Here is a 23,780-nt window from a genome sequence, read left to right on the forward strand (position 1 = left end):
AACATTGGAAAAATGAGATTTTCTAACAGATGAAAATTACATGAAACCCACAAGCCTGTGTCGGTCATCAAGTTTTACTGGAGTACTGCCACATAGCATTCATTTGCATATGACTGTTTTGGTGCTGTATGGGCCTAGCTGAGTCACTGTAACAGCTGAAAGCATTTGTCAGTCCCTGGTTTCGAGTATGACATTTTCTAAAAACTGCAGCTCCAGATACTGTTCTCAACGGTTAATGAGTAAATTCATCGCATTTTAAAACCCATCCATTCATTTTTATCATTCAGTCGTCAGGTACTTAATGCCTGGTCAGGCACCAGGAACCAGCAGGGGATGAATGAATACAAACTATGTTCTCCTGGGGCATAATTCTGTGTCTAAATCTGCAATTCCAGCTTTTTCTAGCAGAATGTGGTGTCCTAACCCTTACGCCCTGGCTCCCTTTCCCTTCCCAGCCAGAGTGTATCATGACCGCCTCAGTCTTTCCAAAGGAGGGTTTCTTAGAATAGCCTCCATGCCTCCTGGTCTCGTGCCAGGTCTAGAAGGACTCACCTTGAAACAGGTCACGCTGCTGGTCTGATTCCAAAGTGCTCAACACTCAACCTTTGCATTTTCAGCTCGTGCTTTCCAGTGACCCCCAGAGAGGGAGGCCAAGAGTTCTTGACTCTGTCACATGGATGGGAGCGGGCACGAGCCATGGAGAAGGCCATGACAGTGTCTGTGTCTGGTCCCTTCTACATCAAACCAAAGCCACCTCCAGATACATGTACCAGGACCTCAGTTTCCATGCAAAACCTGGAGGGTGGATACCTGCTACAGGCCTGGAAGAAAGTTGGCTCTTTAGGGGACCAGTTGAGAACTGGAGTTTGAGCCATGAACACAACGTCAAGGCTTTCCCTTACTCCGTCAGTCCTACCTATGCCCTGCACCGCACAGAGGACTGCTTGATCTAGTTCTAGAAGAACAGCACCAGGCCAGTCCCAGGCACCTGCCCCCACTTGAATTGTTCACCTTTGGCTCTGTGGGGAACCTTGAACCCAGGGAGTGGAGCTGGAAAAGAAGTGACCAGGGTCAAAGGACAGGTAGGTAGGCGTAGGTGCCAGAGGTTCCCAGGATGGAATCCAATGGCACAACCGCTTCCTGTTGCCTAAACTCAGCTGTGTTCAAGGTCTCCCTCAGTGTGATCCTCACCCTCCTCATCCTCATCACCATCGCTGGCAACGTGGTTGTCTGCCTGGCTGTCAGCCTGAACCGCCGACTCCGCAGTCTGACCAATTGCTTCATTGTGTCCTTGGCAGTCACTGACCTTCTCCTTGGCCTCCTGGTGCTTCCCTTCTCAGCCATCTACCAGCTTTCCTTCAAGTGGAGTTTCGGCCAGGTCTTCTGTAACATCTACACCAGCCTGGATGTGATGCTCTGCACAGCCTCCATCCTCAACCTATTCATGATCAGCCTGGACCGGTACTGCGCCGTCACAGACCCGCTGCGGTACCCTGTGCTGGTCACCCCAGTTCGCGTCACAGTCTCTTTGATCTTCATCTGGGTCATATCCATCACCCTGTCCTTCCTGTCCATTCACCTGGGGTGGAACAGCAGGAATGAGACCCGCAGGAGCGAGGACAAGTGCAAGGTGCAGGTGAACGAAGTGTATGGACTGGTGGACGGGCTGGTCACCTTCTACCTGCCTCTCCTGATCATGTGCATCACCTACTACCGCATCTTTAAGATCGCCCGGGAGCAGGCCAGAAAGATCAACCACATCAGCTCCTGGAAAGCAGCCACCATCAGGGAGCACAAAGCCACCGTGACCCTGGCTGCCGTCATGGGGACCTTCATCATCTGCTGGTTTCCGTACTTCACCGCATTTGTCTACCGTGGCCTGAAAGGGGATGATGCCATCAACGAGGTGTTTGAAGCCATCGTTCTGTGGCTGGGATATGCCAACTCAGCCCTGAACCCCATCCTGTACGCTGCCCTCAACAGAGACTTCCGCACTGCGTACCAGCAGCTCTTCTGCTGCAGGCTGGCCAGCCACCGTTCGCACAAAACTTCACTGAGGTTAAATAACTCCCTGCTGTCCAGGAGTCAAAGCCCAGAGGCCAAGTGGCAGGAGGAGAGACCCCTGAAGCTCCAGGTGTGGAGTGGAACGGACGTCACAGCCACCCAGCGAGCCTCAGACAGGTAACCATTTGCGTGCACCATGTAGGCAGCGAGGCATCCTGCCCTCCGAATGATAAGGGTTAAGGCAGTTGTATGGATGGTGTTGGTTTAGATACTGGGAATGCTTTTCTCCTCTTATCCTCCTGATGGCTCCTGAAAGTAGAACATTTACCTGTATTTTGAAAGGACCGATTTAAAGATTACAAAGATCTTATCAAGGGCCCCTCAGCTGGGACCTGGACGGAGTGCTCATGACTCCAGAATTCACAGGCCCGTGGACTATCCCCTGTGGTGAGGCACTTGACAGAACCATGCGCTAATCAGCTCTTCCTGGGGGAAGGCTGGAGTCAGCAGGGAAAGATAATGGCAGAGCTGCAAAGGTGGAGCCTTGAAAGCCAGGCCAGGAGTGTGGGCACGGTGTTATAGATCTTAGGGAAGGGTAGATGTATGTGGGCGGGGGGGGGGGGGGGAGGGTGAGCATTAGCACAGCTGGGCTTTCGTGTAGACCTCAGGGTGGATCTGCAGACAGGGAAGAGGCAGTGGTATTGGCCTATGAGAAGGAGAAGAATGAAAAATCTCCAAGAAGTGTTCAGACTAGGCAGATAGATAAACAGGAAAAAAAAAAAAAGCCAGATATAGTGGCACACGCCTTTCATCCCAGCACTGGGGAGTTAGAGATAGGAGGATCACCATGAGCTTGAGGCCACCCTGAGACTACATAATAAATTCTAGGTCAGCCTGGGCTAGAGTGAGACCTTACTTCAGGAAAAAAAGAAAAAAACAAAACAGAATGAGATTTTGATAAATGCACTGTTGAGAAAGTCACTGTCTTGAGGGAACCCACAGCACAGACCCAAGCGGTTCTGAGGACGGTGGACAGAGCCAACATCTGCTGTAGCTGCCAAGAAAAGTCACGAATGGATGCGTGGGGAATACCTAACGCGGAGCAGTTGCTCAATTAATGCTACTCTCCTTTCTCTCTCCACAGACCATGCCTTTGCTCTCTGCCCCCATGCTGGTCTGTGGAACTGACTCATTCATTCATTCGTTTACTCATTCATTTATTTGCAAGCCCTTGTCAGAGTCCCACCACGTTCCAGGAACTATTTAGACTTCCGGGGATGTAGAAATGACAGGGATTTGGGAACGACAGCTGGCCTGTTGGTTGTGATGAGGAATTACAGAAAAAAAAAATCACTATAAATATCTGTTCTCCACCCTGCCCTCGCTCACTCTATGGCTTGAGCTGGCTCCTGTCCCTCTTCCATCTGAGCTTCCTCATCTCAGAGGGTTGAATCTATCCTCGTGGGGCCTGATTGGTTTGCCCCTAGCGCTTCCTGAAGCTCGCTTGAGCTTAGGGATGTGAACAGCACCACAATCTCCCTGCCAGATGGCTGAGCGTAGTGGCATAACCCTTGAAGCCCAGCACTTAGGAAGCTGAGGAAAGAGGCTCACAGCAAGTTCGAGGCCAGCCAGGAGCAATAAAGTAAGTTCCAGGTCAACATGAGCTAGTGAGACCCTGCCTCAACAATAGGGTGATAGACTTGACAGGAGGCTGACATGTTCAGATGCTCTTGTATTATATTACCTTGTGTTGTTCATCCATGCCCAAATCCCAGGTGAACAAGCTGCCTTTTAACCCTATGCCTTAGAAAAACATTAGCTCAACATAAGCACTTTAAAAAGGTGGCTAATATTCATTGATCACCTACCATTTGACATTGTTCCTTTCAACAGTCGTCCTGGAGGGGACTCCACTGCCACTCCCGCACTGCCAAACAAGGAAGAGCAATCCCCTCACCCACACACTGTCTCTGTCACCCCACGCCTTCACTTTCACAGTCTAGTCACAGAACAGTCCGATAACGGCTCAGAGCAGCATGTGAAAGGACTGAAACTCAGGACCCCAGAGTGGATGGGCGGTGCATATCCCTGGGAGCTTGTCCTTGGGGAGACCCTTGTAGCCAAGCCTTAAATGCAAACAGAAGAGTCCTGATTACCCAGGATGGGGCTGGACCCTGGGGTCGAGGGAACTCATTTCTTTCTCAGCACTACCTGTGAAGCTGAGCCTTGTTTGAATCTCCGCTTCATAGACGGGAAATTGAGACTCTCTAAAGTGATGCGAGTCGCCTCCAAGCGAAACAAGATGGGCAGATCCACCGAAGCTGAGCTCTGTCTGAATGGTAGAGTAGCTCCACTTACTACGTGACCCCTGAGTGCCAAGCACACTGCAGGGCCTAAGTGGCCACCTTCTCCTCACGGTCAGTTGGGGTGCAGACTATGAAAACGCCAAGGCAGTGTCCACCTGGTTCAGACATAGCAGCCACAGAGCACAGTTCCCAGAGACCCCCGCAGTAATCTGTCTTCAGCCCCTGGAACCAGCAGACAGACAGGTTTAATGCAGAAGGTCAAGGAGCCCATCAAAGGACCCTGTGGCACCAGGGCATGGGAGCTGCAGGAGGTGGGGCAGAGGTCTTTTTGGCCACTGAGTTGCTATGGCACTCAGGACCTGAGTATCCCTCAGTCAGGTCGGTTTCTGGCTTTCCCACTGACTCAGCATTTCATTCCTGCTCTCTGAGGCAAGAACCAGTGCTCATCCAAAGTCCTTATACCCCAAGAATGCCAGAGGGGATAGACCCAGGCTACCCTGAGTAGAGTTGGGGACAGGAAATGCAGCCAGCCAAGTGGAGATTCCAACATAGAGAACAGCAGAAACTCCTGGTCCTAACTTCCCCGTGCCCAGCAGGCAGCCTCCCAAAGTTTGCCCCTTCTGTAGCTCGATCAGGGGTGACGCCTCGCCGCTACCAACCCCCATCTGTGCTCCGTCACTCCACGTGAGCTTTCTGAATGAGGAATCTTTCGTCCCAGCCCTGCTCAGAAACTCCACTGCATCCTAACTGCTGACAGAGTTGTTTCTTATGGCTGCTATAACAAATTACCACTCATTACCAGCATATATGTATTCCATTATAGCTCAGATGTTGGCAGGGCTGGCTCCTTCTAGCAACTTCCAAGGACCATCCCCTTCCACTTTGTCTTTCCCAGCTTTACCTGTAGCCCATGGCTCCCAAGCCCTTACTCATGCTTGTTGTGACCAACCTTCCACTTCCGTGTGCATGGTGTCTCTTCTATTGCTGAATTGCCTTCTGTCTTAGATTGGGACACATTGGGCACCCACAGGACAACCTAGGAGATTCTTCCCATCTCAGAGTCCTTAGTTGGTCCCATCGACAAAGTCCATTTTGTCACATGAGGTAGCATTCGTAGGTGATTGTGCAGTGAACCTGTTTTTTGGTCTGCTCCAAAGCCCAACTTGCTACTTGGCATTAGAGGCCCTTCATCATTCAGACACTGACAAGCTTCCTGTTTCACTTCCTGTCACCTTCCCAGGTCGAGCCTCCTCCCATCACCTTCTGGGCCCTCCTCACTAAAATAATCCACTCAGCATTTACTCACTCAGAAGCATTTGCCAAGACCTTGCTTGATCCCATTGCTGCTCGCCATCTATCAGTGAGCAGAGCACAGGCTCTCTCACAGAAAAGCCCAGGTTCTCACGGGTGACCCTGCACCAGCAGTGGCCTGCCAGAAACAAAGCAGCTGGTGTCAGGTCCCCACACTCTCAGACATGGCAGAGCTAACTAGGAGCCCAGACCAAGCCTGCCTTAACCCTCCAAGCCTGGACTCTTTTCACCAAGAAAGGCCTGCACTTGAACCTGCCCTGCTTTGATCAACAGCTCAGTTCTAGTCCTGTGGGGGGGGGGGGGGAGGGAACCAAGGCACAGGGACACAGTGACTCAGCTTCAGAGAACCCTTACCCGGTGTCCTCTGGGTCCTAGTCCCCTCCACTCACTTGCTTCACATAATCTCTGGGGAGACAAAATACAAGCACGTGGTCAAGCGGCATCTCACCTTGGTATGACACTTCCTCATTCCAGCAGAGCCCTAGATCTATGGCCCTGGCTTGGCCACAACCAGGCGCCTGGAGGGTGAGAGCCCCAGCCAGGTACCTCCTCCTCCTCCTCCTCTCTGCCTCTGCCTCGTTTTGTTTCTTCTGTAGTCCCACAGGAGCTTTTCAGAAGGGGCTTGTTTGTGCTTCACCCCGTCTGTTCCTCTTGGGATCAAATTCAAATCCTCTACCCAGTCACCAAGGCTCTGCACTGCCTTGCACTCCTTCATGCCCACAGGTCAGCAACCCCCCAGACCTCACATTGGCCTACTCTATGGCCTCCACTCATCTTACATTTGCTTCCCTAGACCATACGCTCCTGGAGGGCAGGCCCTGCCTGTGTTATCCACTGCTGGGTCGTTGACACCCTGCCCTGTTCCTGGCACACTGTTGAATGACCGTGCTGTTCTAGGTTCCAGAGAAGTGGGTATCGCCACCCCCACTATGAGCATCAGGAAACCAAGGCTGAAAGAGGATGTTCCAGTAACCTAGGAAGAGCTCAGAAATCATTTGTTCCCTTTTCTTGGAGTCCTCTTCCAGCAGACCCTGCTGTCGGGGGTGACCTCACAGCAACCTCCAGAGCCACCTCTGAGTCACACAGCCCAACCCCTCCTCACCCCAGCTCTGCCTGCCACAGGTGAGCTTGACAAAGTGAAGCCACATGTGCCAAACAGCACAGGACACAAGCTTCCTAAGTGGACTGGCATCCAGAGCTATGCCACCTCAGCTGGGGCGGGGAACTGGAAAAAGCTGCACGTTCTTAGTTTCTGCTCCACGTCCAGTGTGGAGAGCCGAGACCGCAACATCTGTGGGTGGGGCAGAGCCACATCTGATAGATACCGTTCTCCAGCAGAGCTATTGCTCAGGAAGGAAGTTCCCTTCCCCAGGCTAAACTTGACCTGTTCAAGAGCCGGGGATGTGTTTGTTTAAATCATGTGGCTCTATTGATTTCAGCCTTTCTGAACAGCTTCTCATTGTACACTAAGGAACAGCGGTGGTGCCTCTGGAGTCCCGCTGGCTGCCTTGTGTGGGGCAGATCTTCAGCCATACGCTAGTTATCTACCCCTCCCGGCTGCCTGGAGTTCTCCTGGGATTCTGGAAGTTGGGTAGACCCAGTATGAATTATGGTTCCTCCACTGACTGGTGGCTGGCATTTGACAGTCTGAGGTGCAGTTTCCTGACCTAGAAAGTGATAATAATTCTGGCTTCTTGTGCAGAGTTAGAATGAAAGATGCAGGCGGCACAGCATTGTTGGCATGTGAGAGGTACTGTAAGAAATGGGGATTTCTGTTTCCCGCCATCCATTTCTTCGTCTTTGCCATCTTTCTTTTTCTTTCTCCCAGCCAGTTCATATACTACACAACCCACTCACATAAAGTTTACAAGTCATTGCTGACTGGTTCATCAATAGAATCGTGTCACCATGACAGTCAGTTTGGGGATGTTTTCATCACCAAAAGAATTCTGTCCCCTTTAGCTGTTACCTGCTAATGGATTCATCCCCATTACTGCAGCCTCTCCCCCCACCCACCCCAACTTGAGGCAATCACTCAACTGCTTTCTGCAGGTTGTCTATCCTGGACATTCTGCACCTGGCTTCTTTCAGGCACCATGGTGTTGTGAAAGTACCATCTTGGGCCACGAAGTTTGATCAGTGGTCAAAGACACTTGCAAAACCAGATGGCCCAGGCTCCATTCCCTAACACTCATGCAAAGTCAGATGCAAAAAGGGGAGCAAGCATCTGGAGTTTGTTTGCAACAGCAAGGGGTACTAGTGTGTTCTTGCCCTCTCCAATAAATAAATAAACAAATAAATAAAATTAGAAAATTCCATCCACATTGTCTGTCTTATCTTTCTTATTTTTTTTCCACCTTTCTGTTTTTGTTTCTGCCTCTTCCTGCCTTCCAATGTCCTATTCCTCCACCAGGGGCAGGCAAGGGTGCAGTAGGCATGTGGCATTGTATGGGCTTCAGAGAACCGTTGGTCCTTCGTAGGCACTGGACAGGGAACTCCGGGTATGAAGCTATGTCGGGGATCACCTAGGTCTTCTTTTTCTTTCTTCTTTCTTCTGTTTCTTCTTGTTGTCCAGGTGGGTTCAGAATGCCCAAGGCCAGCCCTTCTCCACAGCTGCCCAGCAGAGCAGATAGCTGCAGCTGCAGGCAGCCACGACCAGAAGTCAATCCCTTGATCTTCAGTCTCTGCAGAGTTTGAGGAGAGCCCTCTTGTCTGCAGAGGAAGTCAGGGGAAGGAGACAATGAAGAGGAGGTGGGAAGCCCTTCAGAGCCTCGAAAGTCCAGGGGAATGAATCATGGCTCCCGTGGAGTCATTGGCAAGGTAGAGAACTTCCCATATACAGGTCTGGGGATGGCACCTTTGAAGCCAGACCGAGGCATCGGCATGCAATCTGTTAGGTTTTTCTTCTCCCGACTATGCCTTCCCCGCGGCCCCGTCCCCACATTGGTGAGCTCTAGGTTCAGTGACAGACCTCTCCCCAAAGAATAAGGTGAACATCAATAGAGGAACACACACACACAGACACACACACACACCTGCCCATACACATATGCATACACACATGCATGCACACCCAATGCCTACACATCCGAAGAGGTACGCACGTACCACTGTGTCAGAAATGCCTGTAGTATGCTGCACAGGTTTGTAACCCGGAGGGACAGGCTATGCTCTACAGCCCAGGGTACACGACACAGCACCAGCTGGCGTTGTGGGACACTATGACATTGGCACAACGTTCATATGGCTGGATGATGCTTTCGTCAGATTGTGTCTCTGGCACTGAATGATACATGGTTGTACTCAAGTCTGCCATCAGAGCACAAACTGAATGCTTGAGGGTGGCTGTGTTCTCATAAAATATTACTGGTAGAGACTAAAGTTTCAGTTGCTTAACATTTTCATAAGTCATGAAATAAAATTTCATGGTATTTAAAACTATATATATGTTTTATCTTTCTATTTATTTATTTTAAAAAAGAGAGAGAGGAAGAGGCAGAGAAAGAGAATGGGCAGCACACCAGGGCCTCCAGCCCCTGCAAACAAACTCCAGATGCATGCGCCACCTTGTGCATCTGCCTTACATGGATACTGGGGAATCGAACCTGGGTCCTTAGGCTTCACAGGCAAGGGCCTTAACCGCTAAGCCATCTCTCCAGTCCTTCACTGTATTTTTCGATTGAGTCAATTAGAAAAGGTCGTGGGCTAGTTTGGGCCCATGGATTATCGTTTGCCAATGCTGGTGTAGAAGAAAGAAATGGCTACTAATTCTACTTTGTGATCTTGAGAATATATGCCTTGCACTCTCTGAGGCCCAGCTTGCTTATCTCCAAAGCGGGGATAAAAACGTTCCCCCTGGAGGGTTATGAGGCGATTTGCTACCAATTTACATGAAAGTGTCTGGCACGGCAAGTACGCTCTTGGTAAGTAGTCAATTCCATCCCTCCCACCCATGGCTTTTTTGCAAAGGAGCAGCTGTAACATTTGGAATGGGCTTTAATAGATTTGTGTCTCTACTCTGCTGGTGAATTACTCAAGCTGGGTCCCGACCCTGAGCCTCGCGTCCCTCATCTGAAAGCTGGGGACTTGGATTAGCTTCAAGGGACCATCCCAACAACATGCATATCCAAATGCTTAACACGGGTGTGAAATTACGCCCACAATACCAACTGTGTGTTGTGTCAAGAATCTCTGGCAAGGGCAACGGAGGAACGTGTTTTTCATACTCATGAATCACTCGGAGACCGATTCAGTGAAGTGTGTCCTTGTCACAAACAGTTGTAGATAGTGAAGCAAGGTCATGCACACGGTAGATCTGAACAAGAACCCATCCCTAAGGACAGGAAGCCCTGGCTTTCACAAGCCATCCCCTTTTCTGGAGGGATATCTGGCTGTGTGATTCCAAGAAGACTGTTGCATCTGTCTCTGAGATCCCATTTCTTCATCTGCTAAAAAAAAAAAAAAAAAGGGATTAAAATTTCTGATAGCTGTTCCTGCCCCTGCAGAAACATCAGTGAGTCACCGGGCTTTCTGCTTTGGTGTGACACTGGTGTTTTTATTAGTACATAACCACTAACAGCTTAACATTTGCATGTGTCCAGAGCACAGTGGTAGGGGCCCAAATGGGGTGTAGAGGCCCAGTGGGCATTATAGGATCTCTGTACCTCCTCAGGCTCTCCTGACCTGGAAGGACCACTCCCTTCCTACATGGAGATAAATAGAGAGGATGGAGGGAAGGCTGTCCAAGTACCAATGAGTGGCAGGTAGTACCACAAGGCCATCAATAGGTGTGCTTGTTTTCTATGTGACCTTGCAAGACACAGGGAGGGCCCTGCAGGCATTATAATTTATGGATAAGACTCCATCTTTCCTAATTCAAGGACTAGCCACATGCCATCATCACCCAAGGACTGGCATTCAGGGTGGGTGGCAGGGAAGCCCCCCAACTGTGTTACTTTTCCTGGGGGTCAGGGAAGGGAACAGTATTTTTATTCACCCTAAACACAAGGAACAAAAACAGACCCAAGTATCAATTCTATCCAAGTCTAACTTGTTGAATCAATGAATTTACTGAGGTTGCTTATGGGAGCAAGGGTAACTCAGGGAGCTCCACCCCCCCCGCAAAAATCTCCCACCCCAGCTTGAACACCCATGAAAATTTCATTATCAGAGTTGCCTGTACAATTTCAGAAACTCCTTCCCCTCCTCCAGCAGTTGTTTACTTTTTTTAAATTTTTTTATTTTTATTTATTTATTTGAGAGTGACAGACAAAGAGGGAGAGAGAGAGAGGGAGGGAGGGAGGGAGGGAGGGAGAGAATGGACGCACCAGGGCCTCCAACCTCTACAAAAAATACTTCAGATGCATGTGCCACCTTGTGCATCTGGGGAATTGAGCCTCAAACTGGGGTCCTTAGGCTTCACAGGCAAGCACTTAATTGCTAAGCCATCATTCCAGCCCCCAGTTATTTACTTTTTATATAACCTCCGGAGTTTTTCAGCTTCCTGAATCTGAATTCTATGGGAGTTTCACCATGCTCCGGAGCCTCCCTGCTTCAGGAGGAAATGTTTCAATCTTAGGAAACAGTTACTGAATACCAGTAACCATTCAGAGAATCCTTTTCTCCCCACCTCCAAATTTAATTGGGAACTTGTTTGGCAAACTTAATGCTTATTGAATAAAATGTACAATTGAAAGTCACAGAGGGGCTGGAGGAATGGCTTAGCAGTTAAGGCACTTGCTTGCAAAACCAAAGGACCCAGGTTCAGTTCCCCAGGATCCATGTGAGCCATATGCACAAGGGGGGCACACGTGTCTGGAGTTTATTTGCAGAGAATGACAGGTGCAGACAGGACGGAAGGGCAGGTTCAGGAAGGATTCATTAGAAATCAAAGTGAGTGTAAAGAAAAGCCCTGAGCTGAGATGAGTCCCAAGTGGGTGACCCCATAATGACTTGGGTCAGGTTTTTATACCCTTGGGGTGCCAATCAGGCATCAAGTGAGGGTAGACTAGATTGGTTACTTTGAATGCAGGTAGGGGGAGGGCTCCTGATAGGCTGATGAGTTAGATGAAGGGTTAATTAACTGAGAATGTGTGGGCCAGCTAGCCTGATGGTAAATGCACGTGAGTCAGGACTTTTTGGATTTTAGTTCCCAGGCTCTAGTTTGTGACTTATTATTTTTTTAAAAAAAATCTCTGTTCATAGAATTGGGGGAATGAGCAAGAATGCTGCTCTCTTAATTAAGCTGATATCAGCACAAGGGTGAGGAGAAAGATACTGAGGACACCCAACAGCTACCAAACCAGAATCTAGATGCTCCTGAGTGTCCATCACTGAAGTAGACTTAAAATGCTCTCAGCATGGCTCAGGGAATATTGCGGAAGATGGGGTGGAAAGATTATTAGAGGTACAAGTTGGGACATTTTGCACAGAAACATTGCCTGTCCCCCATAACTGACTGCTGCCCCCATAATGCATGACTCACAATCTCCATTGGGTTGACCTGCATCTCCAATGAAGAGGGCTTCTTCAGAAAAGGGGCAGGGAGGAGGGAAAGGATGGTACCAGCATGTGATGTTTACATACAAATTATGTCCATATCTAATAAGAAATAAAAAGACAATTTAATTCAAACAGGTACTGAGGTCTGCAACACAGGGATATCCACAAATTAGGTGACATTTGGGTTTTTAAAAGGAAAGAAAAGAAATCCAGGCCATAAAGAACTGCCTCAGAGTAGCAGTGACCATTCTTTTGATGTTAATCACTGTACTGTCCTGAACATATCTGAAAGTCTACACTGTGATAAAATTTCTTGAGATTTTATATGAAATATAAAATTTTAAACTTAAAAATTGCTTGTAAGTATCAATTTCCCCTTTTATAATGTGTGGATAAAATATGCAAATAAATGCTAGACTAATTTTTTAAAAATCTCTGTTAATGACCTTTGAGCCTATAACCCTGACTACCAAATGAGCTGCCTTCTAATCCCTATCACTGTAAGACCCATCTGAAGCAGTTTTGTCCTGGACTTCCCAACAGGAAGTGGGGCACACGCCTCTTGCTCTCAGACACCCCGCCACTAAAAAATTCATTCATGGGAGCAGGGGAGATGGCTTAGCAGTTAAGGTATTTGCCTGTGAAGCCAAAAGACCCAGGTTCGATTCCCCAGGACCCATGTAAGCCAGATGCACAAGGTGGTGCATGCATCTGGAGTTTGTTTACAGTGGCTGAAGACCATGGCACACCCATTCTCTCCCCTCCCCCATTTCTTGCTGTCTCTCTCTCTCTCTCTCTCTCTCTCTCTCTTCTCCTATCTCTCAAATAAATAAAATAAGATAAATTTTAAATATAAAAACCTCATTCATTGGTAAGCTGAGCTCACATACAACCAGCTCTTGACCCTAAAGGAGTGAGCCTAACTCTCCCCTCCTCCCCCACCAACGTCCACATTTCCCCAGTGGTCCTGCCACTTCCTCTCTGCTCAAGTAGGGAGCTGCACTGATGGTGATTAGGGCCACTGCTGAGCTGATAACAGTTGAGTCCATGGAGCAAGACCGCCTGGGAGCAGTCTGACCTTGAGCACATGACTTACCTTTCCCACGCCTCAGTTTCTTATCTGTAAAATGGGATGGTACCCATTTCAAAAGGTTGTTCTAAGCTTTGAAGGGAAGAATAGGCCTGGGAACAGTGTTCAGCATAGGGGAGCCACCAGTAACTGTCAGCTCAGGGCTGGGCTGGGAGAGGAGACCATGAGGAGACCTATGGTGGGCCAAAACATGTTCTCGCCTCTGTCTCTTGCTATCATCGTCTTTGCATCCATTTTGCTAGTGTAAGTGTGGTCGTTTGAATGTATGGCCCCATAGACTCAGACGTTCCACTAACATTGAGCTTGCCACTTGAGCCCCTAGCAGGCAAAACCTTGCTACAGGGGGCATGTCACCGGGGGTGGACCTTGGAGTCCAGCCCTAAGGTGTGTTTGGGGGCGGGTCCCTGGTCTAGCCCTGAGGCATGTGGAGAGCAGTGTGGAGCTCTGTCTGTCTGTGCTTGTTGGCGTTGTCTATCTGATGGCGTCTGTCTGCTTGGCTCTATGGAAATGAGCCAGCTTCTTCCGCCATTGACAGTGTCCCTCTGGAATTTGTAAACCTGAAATAAGCCCTTTGCTCCTACAAGCTGCTTTTGGTTGGGTGTTTGTCAAGCAATGCAGAGCTGACCGCAACAATAAGTAACTCGAAGGTGACCGTCTTCGTGCAGAGAACATTGAGATCTCTTTCAGATGGTCTTCCTAGAAACTGAGTTTCCAGAAACATACGTACTGACCAGAGGAAGGGATTTTTAAAATGTGATTATTTATTTTATTAACAATGTCCATGATTGTAAACAATATCCCATGGTAATGCCCTCCCTCTCCCCACTTTCCCCTTTGAAACTCCATTCTCCATCCTGTCCCCTCTCCCTCTCAATCAGTCTCTTTCTTATTTTGATGTCATGATCTTTTCCTCCTATTATTATGGTCTTGTGTAGGTAGTGTCAGGCACAGCATGAATACCAAACCCATTTTGTGTCTGGAAGAGTGCATTGTAAGCAGTCCTACCCTTCCTTTGGTTCTTACATTCTTTCTGTCACCTCTTCCGCAAAGGACACCGAGCCTCAGAAGGTGTGATGGAGATATTGCAGTGCTGAGCGCTCCTCTGTCACTTCGAGGAAGGGCTATTTTAAGCTCTCTGTTCCACTTTACTTGTTGTCAGGGCAGGCTCTGTGGGTGTCCCTGCAGCTAGCCACATCTGAAGGTATCACTTCCTCCAAACCTCATCAGCAGTGAGATGTGGCTGGCTGACTGGGGCACAGGATACAGACCACAAGGAGAAGAAAGTAGTTGAGAAAGAGCTATCTGAGGGAAACTCTGTCCCACACTCAAGACTGGAACCACTGAGACACTGGAGAGCCAGTTAGGGTCTCAGAGCAGAGACAAGCACGGAAACGTAGAAACTGAGCCCAGAGATCCACAGGCCTGGATCAAAGGCAGGTCTCGTCAAGCCTCAGGTTCCCCATTGATGAAACAGATGTGTCCTTTGCCTGCCTCACAGGGATGGAGTAAAAATGAGTGATGGGAATGGACTTGGATAATTACCACAAATACCTTGAGGTCTTTTTCTGTAAGCACCCACTGGGCAAGGATTCAGGATTTACTTCATCTTAAAAAAAAAAAAAAAGTTTCAGGCTGGAGAGATGGCTTAGTGTTAGCAGTTAAGGCATTGCCTGAAAAGCCAAAGTATCCTGATTCAATTCCCCATGAACCAAATTAGCCAGATGCACAAGGGGGCAATGCATCTGGAGTTCATTTGCAGTGGCTGGAGGCCCTGGCCTGCCCATTCTCTCTCTCTCTCTCTCTCCCTCCCTCGTTCTCTGTCAAATAAGTAAATAAAAATATTTTTAAAAAAACAGTTTTGGGCTGGAGAGATGGCTTAGCAGTTAAGCATTTGCCTGTGAAGCCTAAGGACCCCAGGTTGAGGCTCAATTCCTCAGGACCCACGGTACCCAAATACACAAGGGGGTGCACGTGTCTGGAGTTCATTTTCAGTGGCTGGAGGCCCTAGTGTGCCCATTCTCTCCCTCCCTCTTTCTGTCTCTCTCTGTCACTCTCAAATAAATGAATAAAAACGAACAAAAAAAAAAAAAAAACAGTTTCAAGAGAGGATTGGTCAAGTCACCCACAATGCAATGCTTGTGAGAGAGTTTGAGTAACAGAATAGGGTGAGCAAAAGACTAGGTGTGTATGGAGACCCAAGTGGTACCCACAATCCAGAGTGAAGTTGAACCACATGGGACCCCTTTGAGCTCTGCTTCATACATCCTAAGGAGAGGATGACAGGGAGCCTCCACCTTCACAGTAAGTCACTCCCGGGCTTTCAGGAGGCTGCACGGCTTCCCTGTTTGTTGCATGTCTTTGGCAAAGTGACTGAAGTTAGTGGGCCTCTGTTCCTCATCTGCTGGGACAATATATCAGCATACCACCAACATCCCATGGGGGCTGTAAATGGGAAGTGAGATCTAGGGTGCTGAGTGCCTGTTCACGAGCAGTCTCATGGTTCAGTTATTCAGTCGTCCCCAATGAGCTGCAGGAAGTAAATGACGCAGAGGCAAGGGAGGGCCTGAGCAGGAAGTGGAGCTCCCCACACCCCCAGATCTCCTTCCTGCCACAGGCCCACAGCGCTATGTAGCCCTGGCTTACTGGCTGTCACCTCAGGCAAATTCCCAACTTGTCTGGGGCCCTTGTATCGTCCTCTATAAAAGGAAGAGGATGATGGTTTCTACCACTGTGGGGTTGGTGTGAGAGCTCACGGGGCTACTGCACAGGAAATGCTTGGGGCCATTCCTGGGGCACTGTAAGAGCTGGGTGGATGTTGACTTTTCTGAGGTTGCTCTTGGCTCAGAGCCCAGAGTTTGGACCTAGCAGGTGTGGCGCAGAGCCCCATTCCTCTCTGCCCTTGGCTAGCCCTCATCTGTAAAGATGCCACGGCTGCCACCCACCTAACAGGCCCCAGGCCAAGCACACAATGCATACTGTTCAACATGAGTGTGGAATCACACACTTTACCTTTAAGAGGATACCCAGGGCCTGGAGAGATGGCTTAGCGGTTAAGCGCTTCCCTGTGAAGCCTAAGGACCCCGGTTCAAGGCTCCATTCCCCAGGTCCCACGTTAGCCAGATGCACAAGGGGGTGCACGCATCTGGAGTTCGTTTAGCAGTGGCTGGAAGTCCTGGCGCGCCCATTCTCTCCCTCTCTCTCTCTCTCTGCCTCTTTCTCTCTCTGTCACTCTCAAATAAATAAATAAAATGAACAAAAAAAAAATTTTTAAGAGGATACCCATGAAAATTGGCCAGACCTCTTCCCTTGCAGCCTCCCATGGTGGAGAAGGATCCCTTCTTGACAGAGTATGCATTGGTTAGCCTGCTGTCTCTGAGATTAAACAGCTGAGGTAACCAGTTTAAGAGGAGGAAAGATTTCTTTTGGCTGCGTTTCAGAGGTTTCAGTGCATGGTCAGGGGGCTCCATTGCTTTGGGCCCATGTCAGCACAGCACATCACAGCTAGAAGGCCAAGCTAGAGAAGGGGCTGGGTCCCAGTGTCTTCTTCAAGGATAAATCCCCAGGGACATAACTTCCTTCTACTAGGCTCCACTTCCTAAAGTTTCCAGGTGTGCTGGCCACCCGGCCTTTAGCACATAGGTTTCTGGGGGATGGTCAAGATGCAAGCTGGAACAGAGAGCAGGTTCCTTTCTGCTGTGGCCTTCATGGTCCCCTACAGTCATAGTTTTGGGGTAAGGCCACAGGAAACTCGCCTGAGGTGACACGGCCATAAGCTGGTCCGAGGTGTGTTAGTGAATTTCTGGCATTCCTCTGCTCCAAAGCCTTCAGTGGCTCCCCCAGTGCCTACCTGATCGTGCCCAGACTCCTGAGTCTGGACCAACCTGTTCTGGCAACTGAATCTCTTTCTATTTCCTCCCCTTCTGCATCTCCCTTAAAAGGTCCTTCTGCTGAAGGTGTTGAGAGCAGCACAGCCTTTCTCTGCTCTGCTCGAATCAGGCTTCGCTTAGGGTCACAGGGCCAGACACTCAGCAAACACTAAACCTCCCCAAGCCGGTGGCTCTCGAGTTTGTTGCCTTGATACCCACATGAATGAGGAGAGCTGGGCATGGATGGTGACTGCAGACCCAAGTTGAACTATGGTATATGAGCACAGAAAGGAAGAGTAGAGCAGAAAAGCTCTGTAGCTGAGAAGCCCCAAGACTAGCCACGTGGTGACTTGGTTGTGGGTGGTACGGGGAGGTTATACCCTTGGGGATATAAATGAAGTATCAACTTGGGATGGGTTGGATTGCTTATTCTGAATGGACTGATTAGTTAGACAAATAATTGGTGTGGGCCAGCTGGCCTCCTGACCAGTCAACATGAGTCAAGGCTTTTTGGATTTCAGTTTCCCAGGCTCTATTCTCTTAAAACCTCTGGGTTGCTTAAAAATAAATAAATAAATAAATAATGTCTATAATAATATATATAATATAAATAAATATATATATATTTATTATTATTATTAATAAATAAATATATTTATTATATATTTAGTTGGCTTAGTAGTTAAGGTGCTCACCTGCAAGGCCAAAGGACCCAGGTTTGATTCTCCAGGACCCGAATTAGCCAGATGCAGATGCATAAGGAGGCGCATGCATCTGGAGTTCATTTGTAGCAGCTGAAGGCCCTGGCATGCCCCTTCTCTCTCTCTCTGTCTCTCTTTTTCTCAAATCAGTTAAAAAATATATATTTGAGCAAGAGAGTGAGTGTGCACGTGCATGCTAGAGAGAATTGGCACACCCAAGGCCTCTAGCTCCTGCAGCTGAACTCCAGATCTGTGTGCCACCTTGTATGCATGCGTCACCTTGTGCAGCTGGCTTACATGGGTTCTGAGGAGTCGAACCTGGGTCCTTAGACTTCGCAGACAAGCACCTTAACTGCTAAGCCATCTCCCCAGCCTAAAACCTCTGGTTTAACCTCTGTCTTCTTCAGCTCCGTCATGACAAACAGGTTATCTTTGGGCCTTTAGCCCCTGACTAGCTGCCTACAACACAGAGGCTACCTTACTCCTGATTCTCATCACTCACCTGTCCCGGAAGTAACCCTGTGGTTAGGGATAAAAGGACAATTAATGCTGTAGCTGCTTCATTGGGGTGGAATGGCAGTTAGAGGTCCTCCAGCAGAGGAATAGCTAAATGCCTGGGATAGAATGTCTTTGTTTCAGCCTGTGAGCTGCTCTGATGTCTATCAGTGTGTGTAGACTTTTTTGGGGGAGGGGTTCTTTTTCTTGAAACTAAGGTAACATTTACAAGAGATAAAACAGTAAGAACATTATGATTGTTAGCACACAGTACAGAGACAGAATATGCCCCCAGAAATGAGGTTATCAGATGAAGGAAACATTCATGTCAAGAAACCTTTGTCAGCATACTTTCTAGTCAGGCTAAGGACATGGTTTTCCCTTTATCTGCAGTTATCTGTACTTGACGAAATGTCTTGCTAGTTTTGTCAAGTATATGAATTAGTTCATTGTCTGCTAAGTTTAATTGTTCTGTTGGCCAACTTGCTTCCATAATTTCAATTTCAAGCTTGGTGGGGGGTGTTTAATTCTAATGCTTTGGTTAGAAAAGATAGTTCACCCAACTGGGCACTCCTGCTAGAGCCGAGAGCCTTTCTCTCAACAGTCTCCCGCAAAGTGACTATCATCATATAGCGTGCTTTTCAAATCCCATGTTCCATGAAGGAATCCCCATCCGCAAAGAGAGTCCAGTCCAGGTTTTCTGGAGGAACTTCCTTAAGATCTTCCTTAGCTGCTGCTGCTACCTGTTCACATTGACTGTCTACCTTGTCAGTCGCCTCAGGTAAGAAAGCAGCAGGATTTAAGGTGGACTGAGTTTTAAGTTGTATAGCTAATCAGCCCTTCTAGCAAGACTGCCTAAATATCTTCTAAAGCGGCCGTCAGCCAAACATTTCCCTTAGAAAAGAACAGCCTGGCCACTTTGTGGGGAGTATAAGCAGTCAAGTCATTCCCCAGAGGAAGTGTTAGGGCCTCAGGAATTAAGCAGGACACAGCAGCTGTGGCTCTAAGGCACAATGGCCACCCCTTAGCGACCAAGTAGAACTCTTTACCGACGTGTCCCACCAGCTGCTTGGGCAGGTCTCCAGTTGTGTTAACGCTTCTGGAGCCATTCCTTTCCTTTCAAGCACAAATCAATTAAATTCCTTCTCTGTGGGCAGGCTCAGAGCTGGCACTGCTAAAAGTACCTGTTTTAGTTGACTGAAAGCTAATTTGTGTTCAGGTCCCTGATGAGAAAGTTACTTCCTGAACCTTGGGTTTCTTCTATTAGCTGACATAAGGGTCTGTCAATTTTTCCATAACCAGCTATCCACAGCCAGCAAAGACTGGTTATGCCCAAGACTCGTCTTAGCTGCCTGAGGGTTCTAGGCAAGGAATAGGATCAAATGGGCCCTATCCTTTCCTCTCTTAACTTCCCAGTTCCCTCAGCCCGGACCAGACCTAACTACTACCAGAGGGCTTGCAGAGTTGGACTTTATCTTGAAACCTTGGGTCTTGGATCATCAAGGAAGTTAAGAGCCTGAGTTCTATTCTATGAGCCTCATTCAGTCTGGGCCCAGGATGTCATCTACATATTGTAGAAAACATGGAATTCTGAGTAGACATAGTAAACAAAGTCCTGTATCTGGGTTTGACCAACTAGATGGGAACTGTCCCTGAACTCTTTGGTAATATGGTCCAGGTTAATTGGGTAGATTGGCGTGGTGGGGGGGGGGGGGGAGTCAAACAGATATTATGAGTCTTCCTCTGAAGGAAAGCAGAAAAGTCATCTTTTAAATCAAGAACTGGGTCCCCTCTGGGATCTGGGATAAACAGGGTGAGTGGGGACCACAACCTCATGAATAATACAGAGATTCTACATGAACTTCCATTCTTCATTGGATTTCTGAACTCCCAATATGTGGATATTACATAGACTATTGCACTATATTAAGAGACTTTGAGACTTTAAATTGTCTACTACTGGAAGCAGCCCTTTTTTGAGCTTCGGGTCTTAATAGGTATTGTCCCTTATGTCGGAAGGAGATGAATCTGTACAGGTCAGGCTATCATCTACTTCCATTAAGGGCAGACACACTGTGGACTCAAAGGCCATATTGAAGTTCCCAATTTATCAAGGAGATTTTATCCCAATAAAATGGGGAAGGAAGCTGGCATAATCAAAAAGAGGGAAAGCCATTCTCCCCAGTTACAACTGAGAGGAATAGAAAAATTCCTGGTCACAGTCTTGCCAGAAATGACTACCACAGTCTCAGTTATGGAGGAGAGCAGGCCAGGGTTAGAGATTAAGACCAATATTGAGGATATAGAATATAGAATATATAGAAGAGGATGGATGAGTTCTCACTCTATAATTAAAATTACTCAGGACTCTTGGAAAGTGATGGGGAATTGAGCCATGGGAGCTGGAGATCCAGGTCTCTTCAGTAAACTTGGTCCATCTATGGAATGGCTTCTGGTCTTAGAGTTCTCTGCCTTCAAGGACAGACCGCTCTCCAAAGGTTTTCTTGGCATAACTCACAGAGCCAGGTGGATGCTCTCTCTGAGGATAGTCTGAAAACGTCCCAGCTGCCAACAATTATGACAAACTCTGGGAGCTTTGTCTCTTGGGTTTCCTGGCTGACTTTGTCATAAAGCTGCTCTTAGAGTCCGAGTCTAAGCCTGGGCTTTTCTCTTCCCATCTGCTCAGCCTCCACATCTCTATTACAAAAGACTACAGTGGCAACCTTAATGAAATTATCCAGCGTAGGCTCAAGCCCATTAGTCATTCGTCGTAATTTTCTCCTGATGTCTGGAGTTGACTGAGTTAAAAATGAGTCATTGATTACCAGTTCTCCAGCTAGAGAATCAGGAGAGATGTTGGCATGCTTGATTTGGGCAACCTGCAATCTTGCGATAAACTTCTATTGCTGGACATCGGATCTAAGACATGAGGTTCATTTGCTGGATATATAGGGAGGGCAGACTTGACACTATCAGGCATTGGGTATAGGAGAATGTTTATCCATAAATAGTTGACATCGAAGGGGCCCAAAAGAGAGCCAAAGTAACATAAAAATGGGAAATTTCCTGGAAAGCCTGAGGACTCAGGTTTGACTCCCCAGGACCCATGTAAGCCAGATGTACAAGGTGGCGCATGGATCTGAAGTTCATTTGCAATGGCTGGAGGGCCTGGTGTGCCCATTCTCTTCTCTCTCTCTCTCTCTCTCTCTCTCTCTAATAAATAAATCAAAACAAATGAATTTTAAAAATGGAAAATGGACACATTATTGTTTCGTGGATAGATGCTAAGATTATTCTACCCAGGAGGCAGACAACAGCTGTCTAAAAGCAAAAAAGGAAAGAAGGAAGCTTTTAACCCTAGTATGGGAGGCCCCACAAGCAGAGGTTCTTGTAGGTAACGGAGGTGGAGAATATGAATAACTTCTCTGTCCATCTGAAAATGAATTGTAGGTCATCTATGGACTCCACCAAATAGGAAGTTTCCCGTTGGACGTTTGAGTCTTCTGGTGGGGTGTTGGTGATTCCAAGTGTTGGGGAGTACTTCTGGCTCCAGGTGGCTGGCTCCACTAGTCAGGTCGTGAGACTTCAGCAACAGTCGGGGGTAGAGAGCATTACAGTGTATAGACCTTCCTATGACTCCTTTAGGGAAGGAATAAAAGAGCACATATTTTCCTGGTTCAAATAAAGGGGGTCCCTTGGAATTTTGCAAATGAGATTACATGCTGTACAAGGGCTGAAGTCTTTGAATCAGGTAAAAACTTACTGTTAAGACAAAGCCTTCCATGTACTATTTCAAAGAGACTTAAACTTGTCTTATGAAAAGTGTTTTGAAGCCTTATTAATGCAGTGGGTAGTAAATTCACCCATGGAAGACAAGTTTATTGAGGGAGTTTATTGAAGCATCTTTTAAGGAGGACATTGGCTCTTTTATGCTTCTTTTTTCTGCCTCACAAAAGTCTGAGGATGACGTTCTAGTAAGAGCTTGCAAAGATTAGTGTCTACCAAGGACCTTGGATGGTGGAATATCTTACAATCAATTAAGGGCAAGAGAGAAAATATATAAAGAACCCAAACTCTTCCTGGAGTAACTCTTATCAGCATGTTTATATTATTGATGAACAATGGTATTCTCTGTCGCTAGACAGTCTGAGGAATGATTTACCATTTGCCTCTCTTTGAAGGCACATTGGTCGTACCCATTGAGCACTTGTTATGCTTCTTTTCCTGTCACAGAGTTGGGTGGCCAGCCTGACCCAGAACAAGGGTCTTGGCAGACAAATGCAATAAAACTGCTTGGATGTGAACTAAAGGAACACCTACCCATGCTCAGAGCCAGCTCTCAACTACTATAAACAGCACACAACTATTTGTTAATATAATTTACACTACAGTGAGTCAGAAAAAGCGAGAGGGCTGAGGGGATGGTTCAGCAGTTAAGGTGCTCGCCTACAAAGCCTAATGACCCTGTTCCCACATAAAGCCACATGCACAAGGTGGCGCACGCATCCAGAGTACCCTGGCATGCCCATTCTCCTTCTCTCTCCCCCCACCCTTGTAAATTAATAAAAACATTTTTAAAGTGAGAGAAAACATACAGACAGTGAAAAATCTCATGTTAACCTGTAATTTCAGTCTTGAATATAAAAGGTATTTGTTATCCCAAAGAACTAAACAAGATGGAAAATGGAGCCGGGCTTGGTGGCTCACGCCTTTAATCCCAGCACTCGAGAAGCAGAGGTAGGAGGATCGCCGTGAGTTCAAGGCCACGCTGAGACTACATAGTGAATTCCAGGTCAGCCTGGGCCAGAGTGAGATCCTACCTCAAAAAACCAAAAAAATAAAAATAAAAAAGATGGAAAATGGTTACTTTTTTAGCTTGTAGTCCCATCATACAGTTTGTAAACCAGCCAAGCAGTAGAGTAAGATTAAATGTGGTTTTTTGTTTGTTTGTTTGTTTGTTTGTTTGTTTTAGACTTTGGGGGTCAAAGGTGCTTTGATTTGTCAGGTTGCACTCTAGAGGCATACATGTGTCTGTGGAAAGGGAAGGGAGGTGACAAGAGACATCTCTGTTAGTCCCTGCTCTCAACCATCCTTTGGAATATCCTCTGAAGCCCAATCAATTCAAACATCCCTGCCAATAATCAGTAACCGAGGAAGAAAATTGAACTGGAGCATCCGGGCTCACTGTATTTGACATCGCTCTCCTTTGCCCTGAAACATCCTTTGTCATTGTCGAAGCCAGTACCCTATGATTTATCTGCCTGGGATACCTCACATAATATTTGGCCACAGAATAACTATAATGCCTCAAGAGATGATAATTCAACTCATGGAGAAATAGCTTATCTCAAAATTACTCACTCAAAGGAGAGGAAAAAAAAGCTAAATTGGTAGGAACATTCCAGATTTCCTAGGAGAATACATTTTCCTCTCAAATGTGGCCGCAGGCAAAGGAGATGAAATTCTGAATGGACAGTATGTTATCTTACCTGTGCTTTGGACCCTG

General features: G+C 47.6%; 1 protein-coding gene across 1 annotated transcript in view; it reads left to right on the forward strand.

Moving 5' to 3' along the window:
* Positions 1–620: 620 nt before the first annotated feature.
* Positions 621–23,780, forward strand: part of Hrh2 (histamine receptor H2) — a 34,444-nt gene continuing 11,284 nt past the window's right edge. The window contains exon 1 of the mRNA XM_004665023.2: positions 621–2,181. Coding sequence (XP_004665080.2) covers positions 1,115–2,181 — 1,067 coding nt within the window. The 5' untranslated portion in view covers positions 621–1,114. The remainder of the gene's footprint in view (positions 2,182–23,780) is intronic.

This window comes from Jaculus jaculus, chromosome 6 (genome assembly GCF_020740685.1).
Source record: "Jaculus jaculus isolate mJacJac1 chromosome 6, mJacJac1.mat.Y.cur, whole genome shotgun sequence".
NCBI lineage: Eukaryota > Metazoa > Chordata > Mammalia > Rodentia > Dipodidae > Jaculus > Jaculus jaculus.